Genomic DNA, 13582 nt, shown 5'->3' on the forward strand with positions numbered 1-13582 from the left:
ATACTCTAGGCCAAGCTCAAAGTCAAAATTTACTGAAACTTCCCAGGATTTCCCATTTGCTTATACAAACTCAGCATTCAGAGAAGTAGTAGGTGCTTTCCTGCTGATTTTACCAGATACTTGAGTTATTGAATGTAGGAAAGATGGCTACTCTCTTGAACATCATGTATTATTTTAGTTTGAGTTGCACAGGGCCATTCATAGTTGGTTGATTTTGCTGTGGGATTTAGTAGAAGCAGAGCTCACTTCATGCTGTGTTTATAAAGTAAGCCCACTTTAAGTTTTGAATGGGACCATCCAGCACCCACAATACCATATTTTTATTTAAATACAGTGTTGCTGTTTACATTCACTTTCCAGGAGGGATGGCCAAAAGTTTGACTGCCTTCCACAAGCCGTATTTAATGCTGTTTGAGGTTTCGTTACCTCAGAGTCCCCTATTTGCGCTTCTAGAGATTTAATCATGTTCTTCCTTGTATATTTTTGTTTTAGTATCTGAGGTTTTTCATAATGAACTGCTCTCTTGTATTCAGTGTCTCAGCCAATAGGTGGGGATAAGAACTTGTGTCATTTATGAATTGTCAAGATTTCGCTAAGAAATAACTTCTCAGACCCTGGAAGGTGTGTAGCCCCCTTTGTTCACAGTGCTTCGTGGCAGACTGATGCACATGTGTGTGCTTAGATGTATAAGGACGTATCTAGACAGAGAGAGAGAGGTGTAGAAAAGAATGCAGCCTTGTACAGGGGAATATATGCATGTGTTACTTGGATTGATTTTTAGCTGTATTGGAACTAGCAGAGAACTAGAAGATGATAGAAACATTTTCTTTGCAGACATAGTGATTATGTGACATTCACTGTGGATTCTTTAATAAATTGATAGTCACTTTATCAAAGGACTAAGGAACATCTCTTTAGGGATATTACCTTTCAGGCTCCTGCCTTTCGTTCCACGTTTCCCTTGCGAGTGCTGTGATATGATTGTTTTGACTTTCATGGTTTATATTGGAAACAAGCAGCCCATTAACATTTGCAAGCACTAAACACATGCTATTTGGATTAGCTTTTTACCAGCGTAAGTAGCATTCTAGTTATGTGTTATGGCTTGCAAAAATCCATGCTTTCTGAGTGGTGTTAATATGAAGGGATGTATTCCAGGAGGGTTTTTTTCCCTGACTGGAGGTAAGTGGTGCGAAGGGTGGCAGCGGGGAGTCTGCTTCATGGCACTTGCAGTCCCGTGTTGATGAGAGTTCAGCTGAGTTCTCACTGGGAGTCTGAGGAAGCCTGGAGCATCCAGCTGCGTGGGCAGTTCCAGTCATAGCTGGTCAAATATTCCAGGTACCCCTTGGCTTTGGTAAGGCCAAATGATCTCCCAGTGTCTGTACCAGTTTACTTAACAGAATTGTGGTTCATCAGTTTTATTGTTCAAATTGTTTGCTAATGAACTTAACAGAGCACTTTTGTCAAGCAGTACACCTTCATTTGCTATCTGGCTTTACAGAGCAACAGAATAGTTGTTCAGATCTCTTGGAACATTTATGGAGTGTTTGTTTTCCCGAGTAATGTTTCTTTCTTCCTGAGGCAGGTAGATGACAACCACATCTGCAGAAAGGGTGAGGTAGGTTCAGCGGGGGCTGCACAAACACTCTCTGGGTACCCAGCTCCTGTACAGCATGCAAAGCTCTGACCTGGCTGTCTGGCTCAGGTTGCTCCAGGCACAGAGATTAGCCCACTGACTTGTATGCTGAGCGGAGTCTAAGAACGTGTGCCAGTTCTCAAGCAGAGTGCAAAGCGTGAAAGCAAATGAGAACGTGCCATTATCTTAGTGGCACTGCAGGGTTGCTGGTAACAGGTTTATCCTGGGGTTTCGTGGGACTGAGGGCATGTGATGCCACATTAGGTAAAGGAACAGAATAACATGATTTGGCTGTCACAGGTGTTTCATGGCTCCTGCTGCAATGTGGGCTGCACCACACAAGTTGTTGTTTGCCATTAGGTGGGGCGGTCACCTCCCTGGAGACTTCCAAGGGCACGCTCATAGTGAGGAGCCGCAGCGGCAGCATGCTGGGGTCTTGTTCTGTTGTGCTGTCTGCTGTGCTGCCGGGGGTTGTGAGGGCTGGGTGGTGACACATACCAGGGATGATTATTTTTTTTGCTTATCTATAAATAGCATTTGACAGTTCGTGTATAATCAGTTACTTTGGAAGGAGTGTCTGCCTTTAGGTTGTGAAGCGCTCCCCTCCTGTGAGGGAGGGGGTTTTGTGCAGGTATTGATTTCTCAGCCCAATCCTGTGTGCTACTTGGGAGCAGTTGTAACATCGCCTGGCGAAGGCTGTGTAGGTTTGTTTCCAGTAGATGGCAATAGTTATTTATGTCTGAAATCCTGGGTGTAAAGATCTCTGGGGCCAGGTGCTTCCAGGTGAAGCTCGCTCTCTCTAGCTGTTCTTCTAGGGGGTTTTTGATTCAAATGGTGCATGTGCTGTGCTGCGTGATCATCACCACTGAGCTCTCACCGTGCTGCCGTCATTCCCACGCAGTGCCCACTGCTGGCACCAGCGCTGCAGCAAAGCGCCCGGGGAGCAGGACAGGCAGGGACCAGGAGGCACTCGGGGACAGAAATGAAAATGAATCTGCCTGCTTTTCAGAGTCAGCTGCCTGGCTGCCAGATGGCAGAAATGTGTTGCTGCTGCTGTCCCCCAGCCCACCTGCGAGTCAGTGTTCTCAGTCCTGGCCCCTGTCCTGCCCAGGTTCTTCTGGCTCCTTCAATTGAAATGCCTGTGGCAGAGGGTCAAGGGAACGGAAACTGAGATGTTTGTTGTTTTTTTTTTTTTTTTTTAGCTTAAAACAGCTGAACTGCCCTTTTTCAGGCTGCATCCCAAGCTGTCTCACCCCACCAGCCCCCAAACTGCCCTGAGGAGCAGTCAGGACGCTTAACAGAATGAAAATATTTACCTCTGGCAAAGCTTTTGGCCAGATGTTTGTCCACGGCTGTTGTGAAATGCATGGACAGCAAGGCCGGGGATACTGGCAGTGCAGGACACACAGGTAAGGAATTTGGTGCATCCCAAATGTATCATTTTATTACGTGCAGGCAGATGATTGATGTAGCCAGCCTTGTGTTGAGGGAAAGTGGCTAAATGCCATAAAATTCATCAAAATGCTTTCTGGATGGGAAAAAGGTGCATTTAAGGGAAATAGTTCAGCCAGTCAGTGTGTACAGCAAATTAAATGAGAGGGCACGGCCTTGGAGGCTACTGGTTTATCTCCCCGTGGGAATAACCTTCTCCAGATGATAGATAATTTCAAAAACCACCTACCTTGCTGTTTGTATGATTATGTAGAACATCTAAAGTCTTAAATGGTTCTTCCCCCTCTCTCTTAAACACCAGTGCTTTAAGTACTTAATGGTTTGGGTTTTTTTACTGCAGCACTCTGTTCTCAGTACCCTTACAAAAATCCCTCCTACCAAATACCAGAGTGTAAGTCATTTAGTTAATTGTTGTCTGTGTAATGTCTCCTGAACTAAAAAAAGTTTAAAGCTGGAGCTTTTTGTTTGTCAGTTACACTTCAGGCTTCTGTGAATTGGTGTAACTATACATAGCATTTACTTTTACCTGTGAACACTGAAAATGTTGCATTGGCCTGCCCTGCTGCCTCCTGCCACGTGTCCTTGAGAGCACAAGTACTGAGGTACCTGCGGAATTGTTTGGCAAAGGTACTTTTTTGTTTTTAAAAAAGTGTATTTTAAATAGTACAGAAACAAATATTAATATTTTTTTTAGCTCTTCAGTTTTACCAATATATTTAACCACAGTGCCACAAAGAGGCTTTGTCAGCTCTCCTGAGACCAACATTTCAAGGCAAGTGGATGCAGAAGAGGGACGCAGAGGATGTCACTGTGCAAACGAGGCCTCGAGGATCCGTAACAGGGGATTGTGTAGTGCCAGGGTGGTCCCGATGGGCACCCATCCATCCACCCAGCGCTAGTCAAGACTTAGATGTTTCTATGTGCAAACTCAGTATCCCCTACACGACTTACGCCTGATCTCTTCACTAGCCAGATGCAGCTAAAATAAAACAGAGACACTTTACCAGTGAAACAGTGTTTAATATAGTTAAATTACTTAAATAGATTTCAATTTCCATGGGAAATCATAACTGTATCCATTTTTGCAAGATCCAGAGTAGAGTGTGTGAATACCCCTTGAAATGATCATGACACACTGTCAACAATCACAGCTAGAGATACTGGGGACTTGAAATTTCATTAACAACACAACTTCATAAGATGAATCAAAAGTTAAGAAGACTGCAGACTTTCATAAAGCAGAAAGCAAACCCAAAAAACCAAGTGGATGGCATGGAGGTAATGAAACTTGGTGAAGGGGTAAAATGGATGGAAGGTGGAGGAGGGGGAGAAAGGTGCAACAGTGTGATGCAACTTAAATACTTTGCAAACCAGGAAAGATGTAGAGGAGCAAAAGTATAGTACAAGGGCAGACTTGGCAGTTTTACAGAAGTCAATATACTATACTTTTCAGAGATGTTTCCTAGTGGAAGGAGGAAGGAAAGGGGCGATGCCATTTAAGCTCACGTTTAAATGGCTTAATGCTTGGGTTATGCTTAGCAATAAGGCAAATTAATTAAGACAGGCCCATGGATTATCACTTATTCTCATTGTTGAGCAGGAAAAAATAACTCACCACCACCATAGTGCAATCATTAAGCTGTTAATACTACAATAATTCTGCCCTGAGAAGAGTGAAAAGAACTTTATTAAATGTCAAGAGTGGAGTCATTTTTAGTGCTAGCCAAATTCAATATCAAAACTCTTCCCTCATAGAATATAAAAAATATAGCTTTTTTTAAAATTCTATTTTTCTTTACTAAAATATTGAGGGATTTTTCTTTAATAGTTAAAAAAGGTACATAAATGATAACAGTGAACCATTCATAAACCCCCCCACTAGTGATAAAGATGTCGAACACAATGTCAATGGCACTGAAGTTTAAGGTCGACCACCTAAGATACACATTTGCCATCATAAGTAAGTTTTTTTTTTTTTTGAAGATCAGCTAATTCCTGAAAATTGAAAATCTGAGACAGCTTATGTAAGTGCCAACTACAGGAAAGTCAACTTGATGCTGCAGAACATGGTTCCTTGTAATGTCAAATGGCAGTACAGTATCAGACACCTCTCATACCAGCAGGATTCTATTAACACCATCTGTGAAAAATCATTGTTTTAGAGAAAAGTTCAAATGAGTTTATGTTTGGGTTTTTCTCCCCTCTTCTTATAAGAGCTCCTGTTACAGTTAGAAGATTTGCTTAAAGCACATTGTAACATGTTCAACTGATACCGTCTCAGTAGCTAAAACTCAAAGGTCCCGTTTCCATTTGTTAAGCCGCCACCCTCTGCTGGAATGCTGCATGGAGCAACCGCGGGACTACCGCGCTTTGTTTTTTCCTCTTCTTTGGGGTTGTAGATTTTCTGGATTTTCATTTTTAAATGCATCTGATTCAGCCTGGAAACTCACCTGGTTGTTGTCGGTTGATTGTATAATGATAATCTGAAAACTGCCAAGTCTGTGTTCAGAGTATTATGCACAAAAAAAATTACACAAAAGTCTACAGGTTATTTACAACTCCCACCACACCTTGGTGTGGACAGCCTGCCACCTCATTTATATATAATTTACAAAATATAGAATTTGGTATATCTGTTAGATCTCCATGTTTTCAATATTACAAAGTAAAAAATAAACCAAAACACGACAAATTTCAGGGGAGTTCCCCCCACAAAGTGTCTCTTGTTTACATCGAGTCTTTCCTATGTAAACTGCTATATACCAAAGGAGAGCACAGAAGACTTTTTAATAAATAGGGTTGTAGAGCCATCTTCCTTTCAGCTGCTCTTCCCATCAGCAGCTGTGGCAGCCCCACTCCGCAGAGCAGTCATTCAGCCACGCAGAAGGGAAAAGAGGGGGCCAGGCCTAGAATGTCTTTTCACGCTGAAACGTTATCAATACCCTCACAAAAGGCCTTTTTGTGTGCTGCAACAGTGGGTGTCAAGTTTGAAAGCCCATTCAAAACAGCTAATAAAAACACAGTGGTACACTTCAAATAGCTGGCAGTATGGGATGGAAACGTTATGGGAGTGCAAATCCATTCCAAAATGATGCTTTGTAGTGAATCATACATTCCTTCAACCAAGTAAATGTTGTGTTGCGTCAATAAATATTTAAATAGCTTCTTATATCATCCTGTGGTAGCAGCCTTTTTTATAAATCCCAAATTCATGTCTTTTCTGTGGACTCTGTAGTACACATCTTTGGTCGATTGAGCACTCAGCCAGGGACAACTCCGAGGTGGATTCTTTCGATTGCCTTTCATGATGGTTGGCCAAAGAGTTTGCTGATACCAGCTCTAGAGTCACGCTGTGAAGTTTCAGCTGTGCTGCATGTTCAGCTTCACCGCCAAAATGTGATTCTTCCCAGATTCACAATCGTGTAACGCAAACTCCGTCTTTGAGTGACGCTGCGGTTGGTGCTAACTGATCGGGGGCCCTTCATTTAGAAAGTAGGTGGTCATTTCTCCTTTGCCTTTGACCTTAATGATGCCTCGATATTCCAGCTTATAGTTGTTGGCTGCCAAAACCTGGTACATGTCTGTGGTTACCTGCAGAATTAAACTAGAGTAAGCATATGCTTGTCATGCCTCCACACAGTCTTTTCATTCACATTTGGAGTAATCCACAGACAAAACTGTTTCATTTCTAAGTCATCATTCGCATATCGATCACTAAAAGCTGGGCACTAGTTGCAGAACACACACAGTCTTTAGAAACTGAGAATACAGAAGTCACACGCGGTACACAATTGGGGGCGAACCACATTTTTCAAGGTGGTCACAGGAGAAAAAAAGAAATTAGTCACATTTAAAGACCTGCACCTGGCAGTTCAAGATACTCAGATGCGTTCATTATATCACCGGCAGGGTGGTTGGAAAACTGGTTAAAATAATTTAGAAGTCCTTGCAAAAGGCTAGAAAAATCACACCGTGGATCTGTAATTTAAAGCAGTTATTCAGGGCTTTGTTTTTATGGAGAAGGTAGCTGGCAATGAAAAAGACCAAATAAATGGAATAACCTAGCTAGCATCCAAATTCTCTGGACAGATCCCATCATTAAAGAAAAAATAATCATTTGTACTGCAGAATAACAGACGTTTAAAGACCAGGTTTCCTGAGGTATTCATTTACTTCATATATTTTCTCTCCCTTTTTCAGATGGCTTTAAATATTGTCACTTCTGGCTTCCTATTGCTGTAACATTGCTCTGCTGAGTTGCTTAACTAAAATAAAAATTGTTCACAGGTTGTCTTGTAGGAAAGTTTAAAGGGTGTTTGATAAATATTGATCCAGTTGACTGACAGCTTAATTGGAAAGAAACAGCACGGCTGTTACACAGTTACACTATTTTTACATCCCTTTAGTACTTTCCCAAGGAACAACAATCTGCTACTGTGGACAATGGCTCAGCAAAAGCAGGACAGGGGAATCAAATCACTGGAAAGGTCACCGGCTGAAGGCCAAGAAGATGTTTGATTACAAGACAGTTTCCATTAAACCTTTAACTGTCCTTTAGTTATACAATCCCATCCCGCTGATGCCTGGATCCTTGCTGTCATCATGTGTATGGCATTGCGAACAGGGAAGTGAATTACAGCAATACATATCTGAATTGAGCCCTTGGACAATAAAAAAGCCCACAGTTGCAGAGAGCCGAACAGCGCAGCCGGCAGAATGAGCGAGGGAGCATCACAGCAGGACAGTGCTCACAGCCCAGGGGGCACCCCAGCCTGGAAACTCAGCCCAACAATTCCACCTAGAACCAAACTGCAAGTTTTTGAGCTACGGTTGCAGAAATGGTCAAAATTAAAAGGCAAAACTTGATGCTACCAGTATCAATCCCCATTTGGCTTTTCTTTCAGAACTCCATAACTAAATGTATGGCATCAAGGAATAAAATTAAACCAAAATTGCAATTCTATTTAAGTTTCAAAACCTGTAAGTGGCACAGGGCTGGCAGCGTAATTTTTCCAGTGAATTCCTTACCTGAATGCGGTCGGGCACCCCTGTGCTGTCCATCCGGCTGGCTACATTCACCGTGTTGCCCCATATGTCATACTGGGGTTTGCGTGCTCCTATCACCCCAGCTACGACGGGACCGATATTGAGGCCTGGAAGGAGAGGAGAAATCCCACAGTGCTCAGATCCATCACGTATGAACCACATGAAGCTTGAGGCAAGTTATTTTTCAGACAATAAAAACCATCCTAAGGTTCATTGGTTCTAGCTGTGCTTCACCCTGACATGTAAAGCTACAGCCAAACGATGGGGGAAGAAAGTTTTAAAGAAAAGCTGGCGTCTTTGATTCATTATGACTGTCTGACTAGCAGCATAGGCTGGATTGGCTCAATCCAGAGCTACTTTCCAGTACCAGAGAGCAGAGTAAGGTTTATTTGCCATCTGGCTGCCAAGCAAGCTGTTCGCTTGGCAGTCAGCACACGGCTGCTGCGATGTCAGGCTGCGGCAAGGCAGCAGCCCGATGCCCGTCCAGAACAAACACCACACTTGACATTTCCTATTTTTTCTCCTTCTAGTTTTCTGCCTCTTTTTAGTCCCTGGCTTGAAAGACAATTTAATATACAAGAATGACAGAGCCTGGGACCCCAGGCAGTGTGGGCAGGAAACACATGACAGGCAACAAGAGCCCAGGCTCAAACACCACGTGAGACCGGGCTGTGATAGGAGCTTCTCTGTGCCAAGGTTGGTTGCCCAACTGCTCCTAATTCTCCAGGGAGCTTCAGTAATCATGCTGCTGCCCTAACAAAACTTCCCTGATGTTTCAGAGAGGCCAAAGAGGTTATTTTTGTTGTCACCAAATTAACAGACAATTAACATCACTGCACAGCAAAGGAAACACCTATGGCTTTACTCTCCATAAAACCCCCCAGGTCAGAGAGACCAATCCTGTACACACAGAGACATTACCTATCTTCATCTGGAAGTTGTTGAATGAATGTTCATTAATGTGTTTCATTTGGTCCATTAACCTCATGGCAAAATCAGCCAGAGCTTTGATATGTGTCTTCCCTTCCTTGTCGTAAGTGGAATCATTGAGGCCTGACGCAGCCATATACGTGCTGCCGATGGTCTTGATCTTCTCCAGCTGCCGAAATTGGTCTTCACTTATTATCTGTTTCACAAGAGAGCAAAAGATGCAAATGAACCTTGACACATACACAGGGAGAAAGGGGATTGGTTATTTGGAGGAGTGACAAGGGAATAAAAGGGTTTTTTTATGTGAGAAAAAAAATATTCAAGACTTCTAGAGCAAGGAGAAATGAACCGTGGCACAAGGATTCAATAGCCACCTTCCTTCAGAAGTTCAGCAAAGCCCAAATAAACTCATTGATTCAGTTCACTCTGTCCACCCAGATTTTCTGCAACTTACTTCATCAAAATCAGCAATGATCTCGTTGAGCAGTCTCAGACACTCCACCCCTTCGTTGTTGGCCTCCAGCTCCACATAAAACTCTGAGAAGTTGCTTATGGAGGCGAACATGACAGCCACGCACTCGCAGGACTGGTAGTAGAGTTCATCATTTCGCCGCTCCTGAGCCAGGAAATGGGCTGCCACGTCCTTTGGTAAAATGTTGTGGAGGAGGCGTCTGTTATAGGCCTGCAGCTCCTCCATTTCTTCTTTCTCTTCAGTGGCCTGGTTTAGGAGGGAGAGACAGTGATGTGAGGGGCGAAGGGATAACCCCCCCACACATCCCTTGAGCACATGGCGGTAAAGGCACAAGCAATACTTGCAAAACACTTATGACTTTGCTGGCTTCTGAAATGGGGCATTTGAAACTGTAAAAAGTTAAACAGAGAAAGACCCTTTAGAAAGTGGTATGTCCAGGCAGAACAAGAAGAACATTTGGCTCTGCCTGGGGAAACAAATGCTCTGGCCAGCTGAGACCAGACCTAGAACAGGCAAGTTGGCTTATCCCTTCCATTTTTTTACCATTTATAAATGAGGATAACAATGTTTTATCTGCTTCTCACAGAGCTTTAATTAATTAGTGCTTCCTCAGTGCTTCCTCCTCAAACCACTGTGACCTGTTATTAGAATGTCCTGTCATCCAGAAGCCAAAATAATCTATAAAAAACCTGCAGTCCTGCTTGCTTGAGAATCACATACAATGCCCCAACATGGCTCGTGGGCACAAGCAGTGAAAACATTAACGCTGAATCCAGGGACAGGAGCAAAGCGTGGCATTATCTGTAGTGTGCTGGCTCTGCAGTACTGCTGCCTAGGGGTGAATGACGGTTGGATGTCAAGCCAGCTTAACAAGAAAGTGAATGAAAATGCAAATGTGAACCTTTCACACACCTGAACACAGCAAACTAAAGCTCCCTGAACTCTGGGAATCAATTCAGCAGTGAATATGAGCTTCTTATATTTACAGGCCGTGTTATATTACAGGTTCTTGCAACAGTGACAAACTCAGTTGTCTAAACTCATTAACCTGGATCTTCAAATCTATAACCCTTTATTGTGGGGACCATCCAAGGACCATTTTCAAGGAAACAAGGGGTTAAAGTAAATAACCAGGATGAGGAGCACTAAGTATGCAAAATGGAGCATTACTAGTATGCTCAGTTATGTGCCAGATCCAGATTAAATTCAAAGGAAATTCATAACACTCCTCAACATGATAGTGAATAGCTTCATAGTTTTAACACTGACGACTGTGCATTCCTCCAACACAGCAAATCCCCACTAACCTGGAGTTTCCAGAGGAAATCAAGCCTTGCAGTGGATTCCACTTGCTGGGCATGCAAGTACAGCGCCAGGACAAAGACGGTGATGATGACAGGGGTCACAATCTTCAGCGCGACTCTTGTCATCGCTGGAGAGCTGCGGGCCAAGGAAAGAGCAGAATTTCCCCGTTAGTCTCAGCATGGAGGAACGTGGCTTGGCCAGACTCCCCAGTTCTCACCTTCAGGCTACCAAACCTCTAAAGAAAAGGCTTTTTTTCCTGGCCCCCAAGCATGTGGTGGTGAAGGGACAAACAATATCTGCAAAAAGCTGAGGACTTTGGGTCATAGGTGCTGGTTTCTAAAGCAGGACTTTGAAATTGGAAATTTAAGCCAACTTCTTAAAAAGGGGTAAAATCAATATAAAAGCCATTTTTACAGAGTGCTCAGCCACTGCTATGCTTGTCAAAACCAAAATGCTGACAGCTCTTCAGATTGTATTCACTGTGTCTCCTGCACTGGCTTCCCCAGCCTCTCAGTCTGGAACTGTTCTATACTTACTGCTTCTCTAATTAGTCACTTCTTAATGGCCTTTGTTTTGGAAATATTCTATATGCTGAAAAGAGCACTAAGACACGTCCCCATCCCTTCTGACAAGCAAGCAAATAGAAGCATAAATCTGAATTACAGAATTATACAGTATGAAAATATTTTGATAAAACCTCTGACAAGTGAGCTCAATGAGATGCTCTACAAAGCACGTTGACATAAGTCCTACAAGGAAGAGGATGGTCTGAGAGTAGCTTTACATACAAAATGGCAACACTTGGGCTGCCTGGGGCATTTGCACTGTGTTGCACCAGCTCACAGCAATGTATAGTCAAATAGCAGGCACTGCTATTGATGTGCTGACACTGCACCTCGTCAACAGAAAATGCCTACCAACAAAAACCCATTCAAATATTTCACGCCAAGGTGACTCACCATGGTAACGTCGCATTTGCAGACATGCTGAAAAAAAACCACAAACACAAGGTTAGTAGCGTGTTTCGCTCCCTCCAGCACTCCTCCTCTGTACATTATTCACCAGCACCTCTGCAATGTGGCTTCTCTAACACTGTGTGGGGCTGTGGTCCTTTTAAAGCACAAAATTACAAAAAGATTGGCAGGGGGAAGCAAAGGCGGGCAGAAAAAAGGTCCACAGAGCTACACTCAAAGATCTAGAGTGATGGTGCAACATGGTTAATGTGGTTAAAATATCTAAGAAGCATTAAGAGTCAGAGGATCATTAAGGATTTTAATGTCAGTGTGGGATGCTTAGCAAATGCTTGTGCATCCATCACTCCTCCTTTAGGTCAGACTGGAAAATTTGGTCTAAAGAAGGCAGCTTTGGGCTAATATCTTGTGAGGGATAGCTCCTCTCTTTCCTATTTATTGTAACGCCGACCTGTGTTTAATTCCTCCAACTCCAGCACTACTCCCTTGCAGGCTGTTCATGGCCCGTGCTGTGCCCAGCTATGGGTGCTGCACATGAGCACACTGAAGAAAACCCTTGTGCCGATTGCTTTTACCATTCACAACACTGCAAAGCACTCGTCTGAAGCAGAGCTGCTAGAGAAGATGCAGGGGTGTGCTTTTTGTACAGTGCAAGGGTGGAAAGGAGCTTTCTGGTACGTTTCCTGACTGATTGCTTAATACTGCTGGATTTCTTCTCACTTGTGGGTGGAATATTAGGTGACTGAGAACCATGTACGTGGATCTTTTAAAACACTATTTAAATGGAAAGAAAGAGATCAGTGGTAAAATAACTACAGTGTCATTGATGCAATTACAGCTCTGCAGGCTACTAACATGATACATCTTTATCCTGAGGGTCTCACAGCTGTGCTGAGAGCTTCAGGTCACAGTTTTCTGGGGCTGAGGGGAAAACTCTTGCTACAGAATCAGAGATACAAATCATCAAAATCAAAATAGCCAAGGGTGCCTAGCTGGGCATAAAATTAAATAATAAAAGCATAGTGACTCTCTAAGCTTGTTTGTTCCAGGATATTTTCTGCAGCTCTGAGCATGGAATTTCCTCTGGATTTTGCAACCTGCTGTTGTCTAGCACACAATCTACTGTGAGGCCTCTTGGCCAGCTCCAGCACTGAACAGGAGTTCTTGTACCCGAATCCACTTTGGGAGCCCTGGTGACAGCAGCTCCCACACCAAAGGCTGGATCTAGTCAGAGCTGGAGATGTTTCCCACATACAGCGTGAATTTCCCTACCCCCCTAAATGACCACCTGGTCAGGCGTGACTGACTGCCCCCCATTATCGCTCTGTTTATCACAGAAACACAGAATCGATTGGGTTGGAAAAGACCTCAGAGATCATCGAGTCCAACCCTTGGTCCAACTCTAGTCCGTTTATTAGATCATGGCACTAAGTGCCATGTCCAATCTGAGTTTAAAAACCTCCAGGGACGGCGAGTCCACCACCTCCCTGGGCAGCCATTCCAATGCCTGACCACTCTCTGTAAAAAATTTCTTTCTAATATGCAGCCTAAATTTCCCCTGGCAGAGTTTAAGCCCATGCCCCCTTGTCCTATTGCTGACTGCCTGGGAGAAGAGACCAATCCCCACCTGGCTATAACTTCCCTTCAGGTAGTTATAGAGAGTGATGAGGTCACCTCTAAGCCTCCTTTATGATGGGAGCATGGCAGATCTGACCCTCTGTGCTGGGGCTGCACCTCACTGTGGGTTTACACTTGCTCTGAAATCCTCAG

The 13582-nt window shown here is 43.6% G+C and overlaps 1 protein-coding gene across 4 annotated transcripts in view; it reads right to left on the reverse strand.

Annotated features, from left to right (window-relative positions):
- Window positions 1-3832: 3832 nt before the first annotated feature.
- The window catches only part of ADCY5 (adenylate cyclase 5), a 210261-nt gene continuing 200511 nt past the window's right edge, over window positions 3833-13582 (reverse strand). For 3 of the 4 annotated variants that reach the window (XM_082056063.1, XM_082056062.1, XM_082056065.1), the window contains 6 exons: window positions 11801-11827; window positions 10844-10976; window positions 9519-9782; window positions 9056-9260; window positions 8117-8241; window positions 3833-6679 (listed from right to left, as the gene is read on the reverse strand). In XM_082056063.1, the coding sequence (XP_081912189.1) occupies window positions 6551-6679; window positions 8117-8241; window positions 9056-9260; window positions 9519-9782; window positions 10844-10976; window positions 11801-11827 (883 nt within the window). In that variant the 3' untranslated portion in view covers window positions 3833-6550. Of the gene's footprint in view, window positions 6680-8116; window positions 8242-9055; window positions 9261-9518; window positions 9926-10843; window positions 10977-11800; window positions 11828-13582 lie in introns of those variants that run through there. The other variant, XM_082056064.1, reaches the window with a different exon arrangement.

The sequence above is a fragment of the Streptopelia decaocto genome, assembly GCF_964273445.1.
Source record: "Streptopelia decaocto genome assembly, chromosome: 6".
In the NCBI taxonomy this organism is placed as follows: Eukaryota; Metazoa; Chordata; class Aves; order Columbiformes; family Columbidae; genus Streptopelia; species Streptopelia decaocto.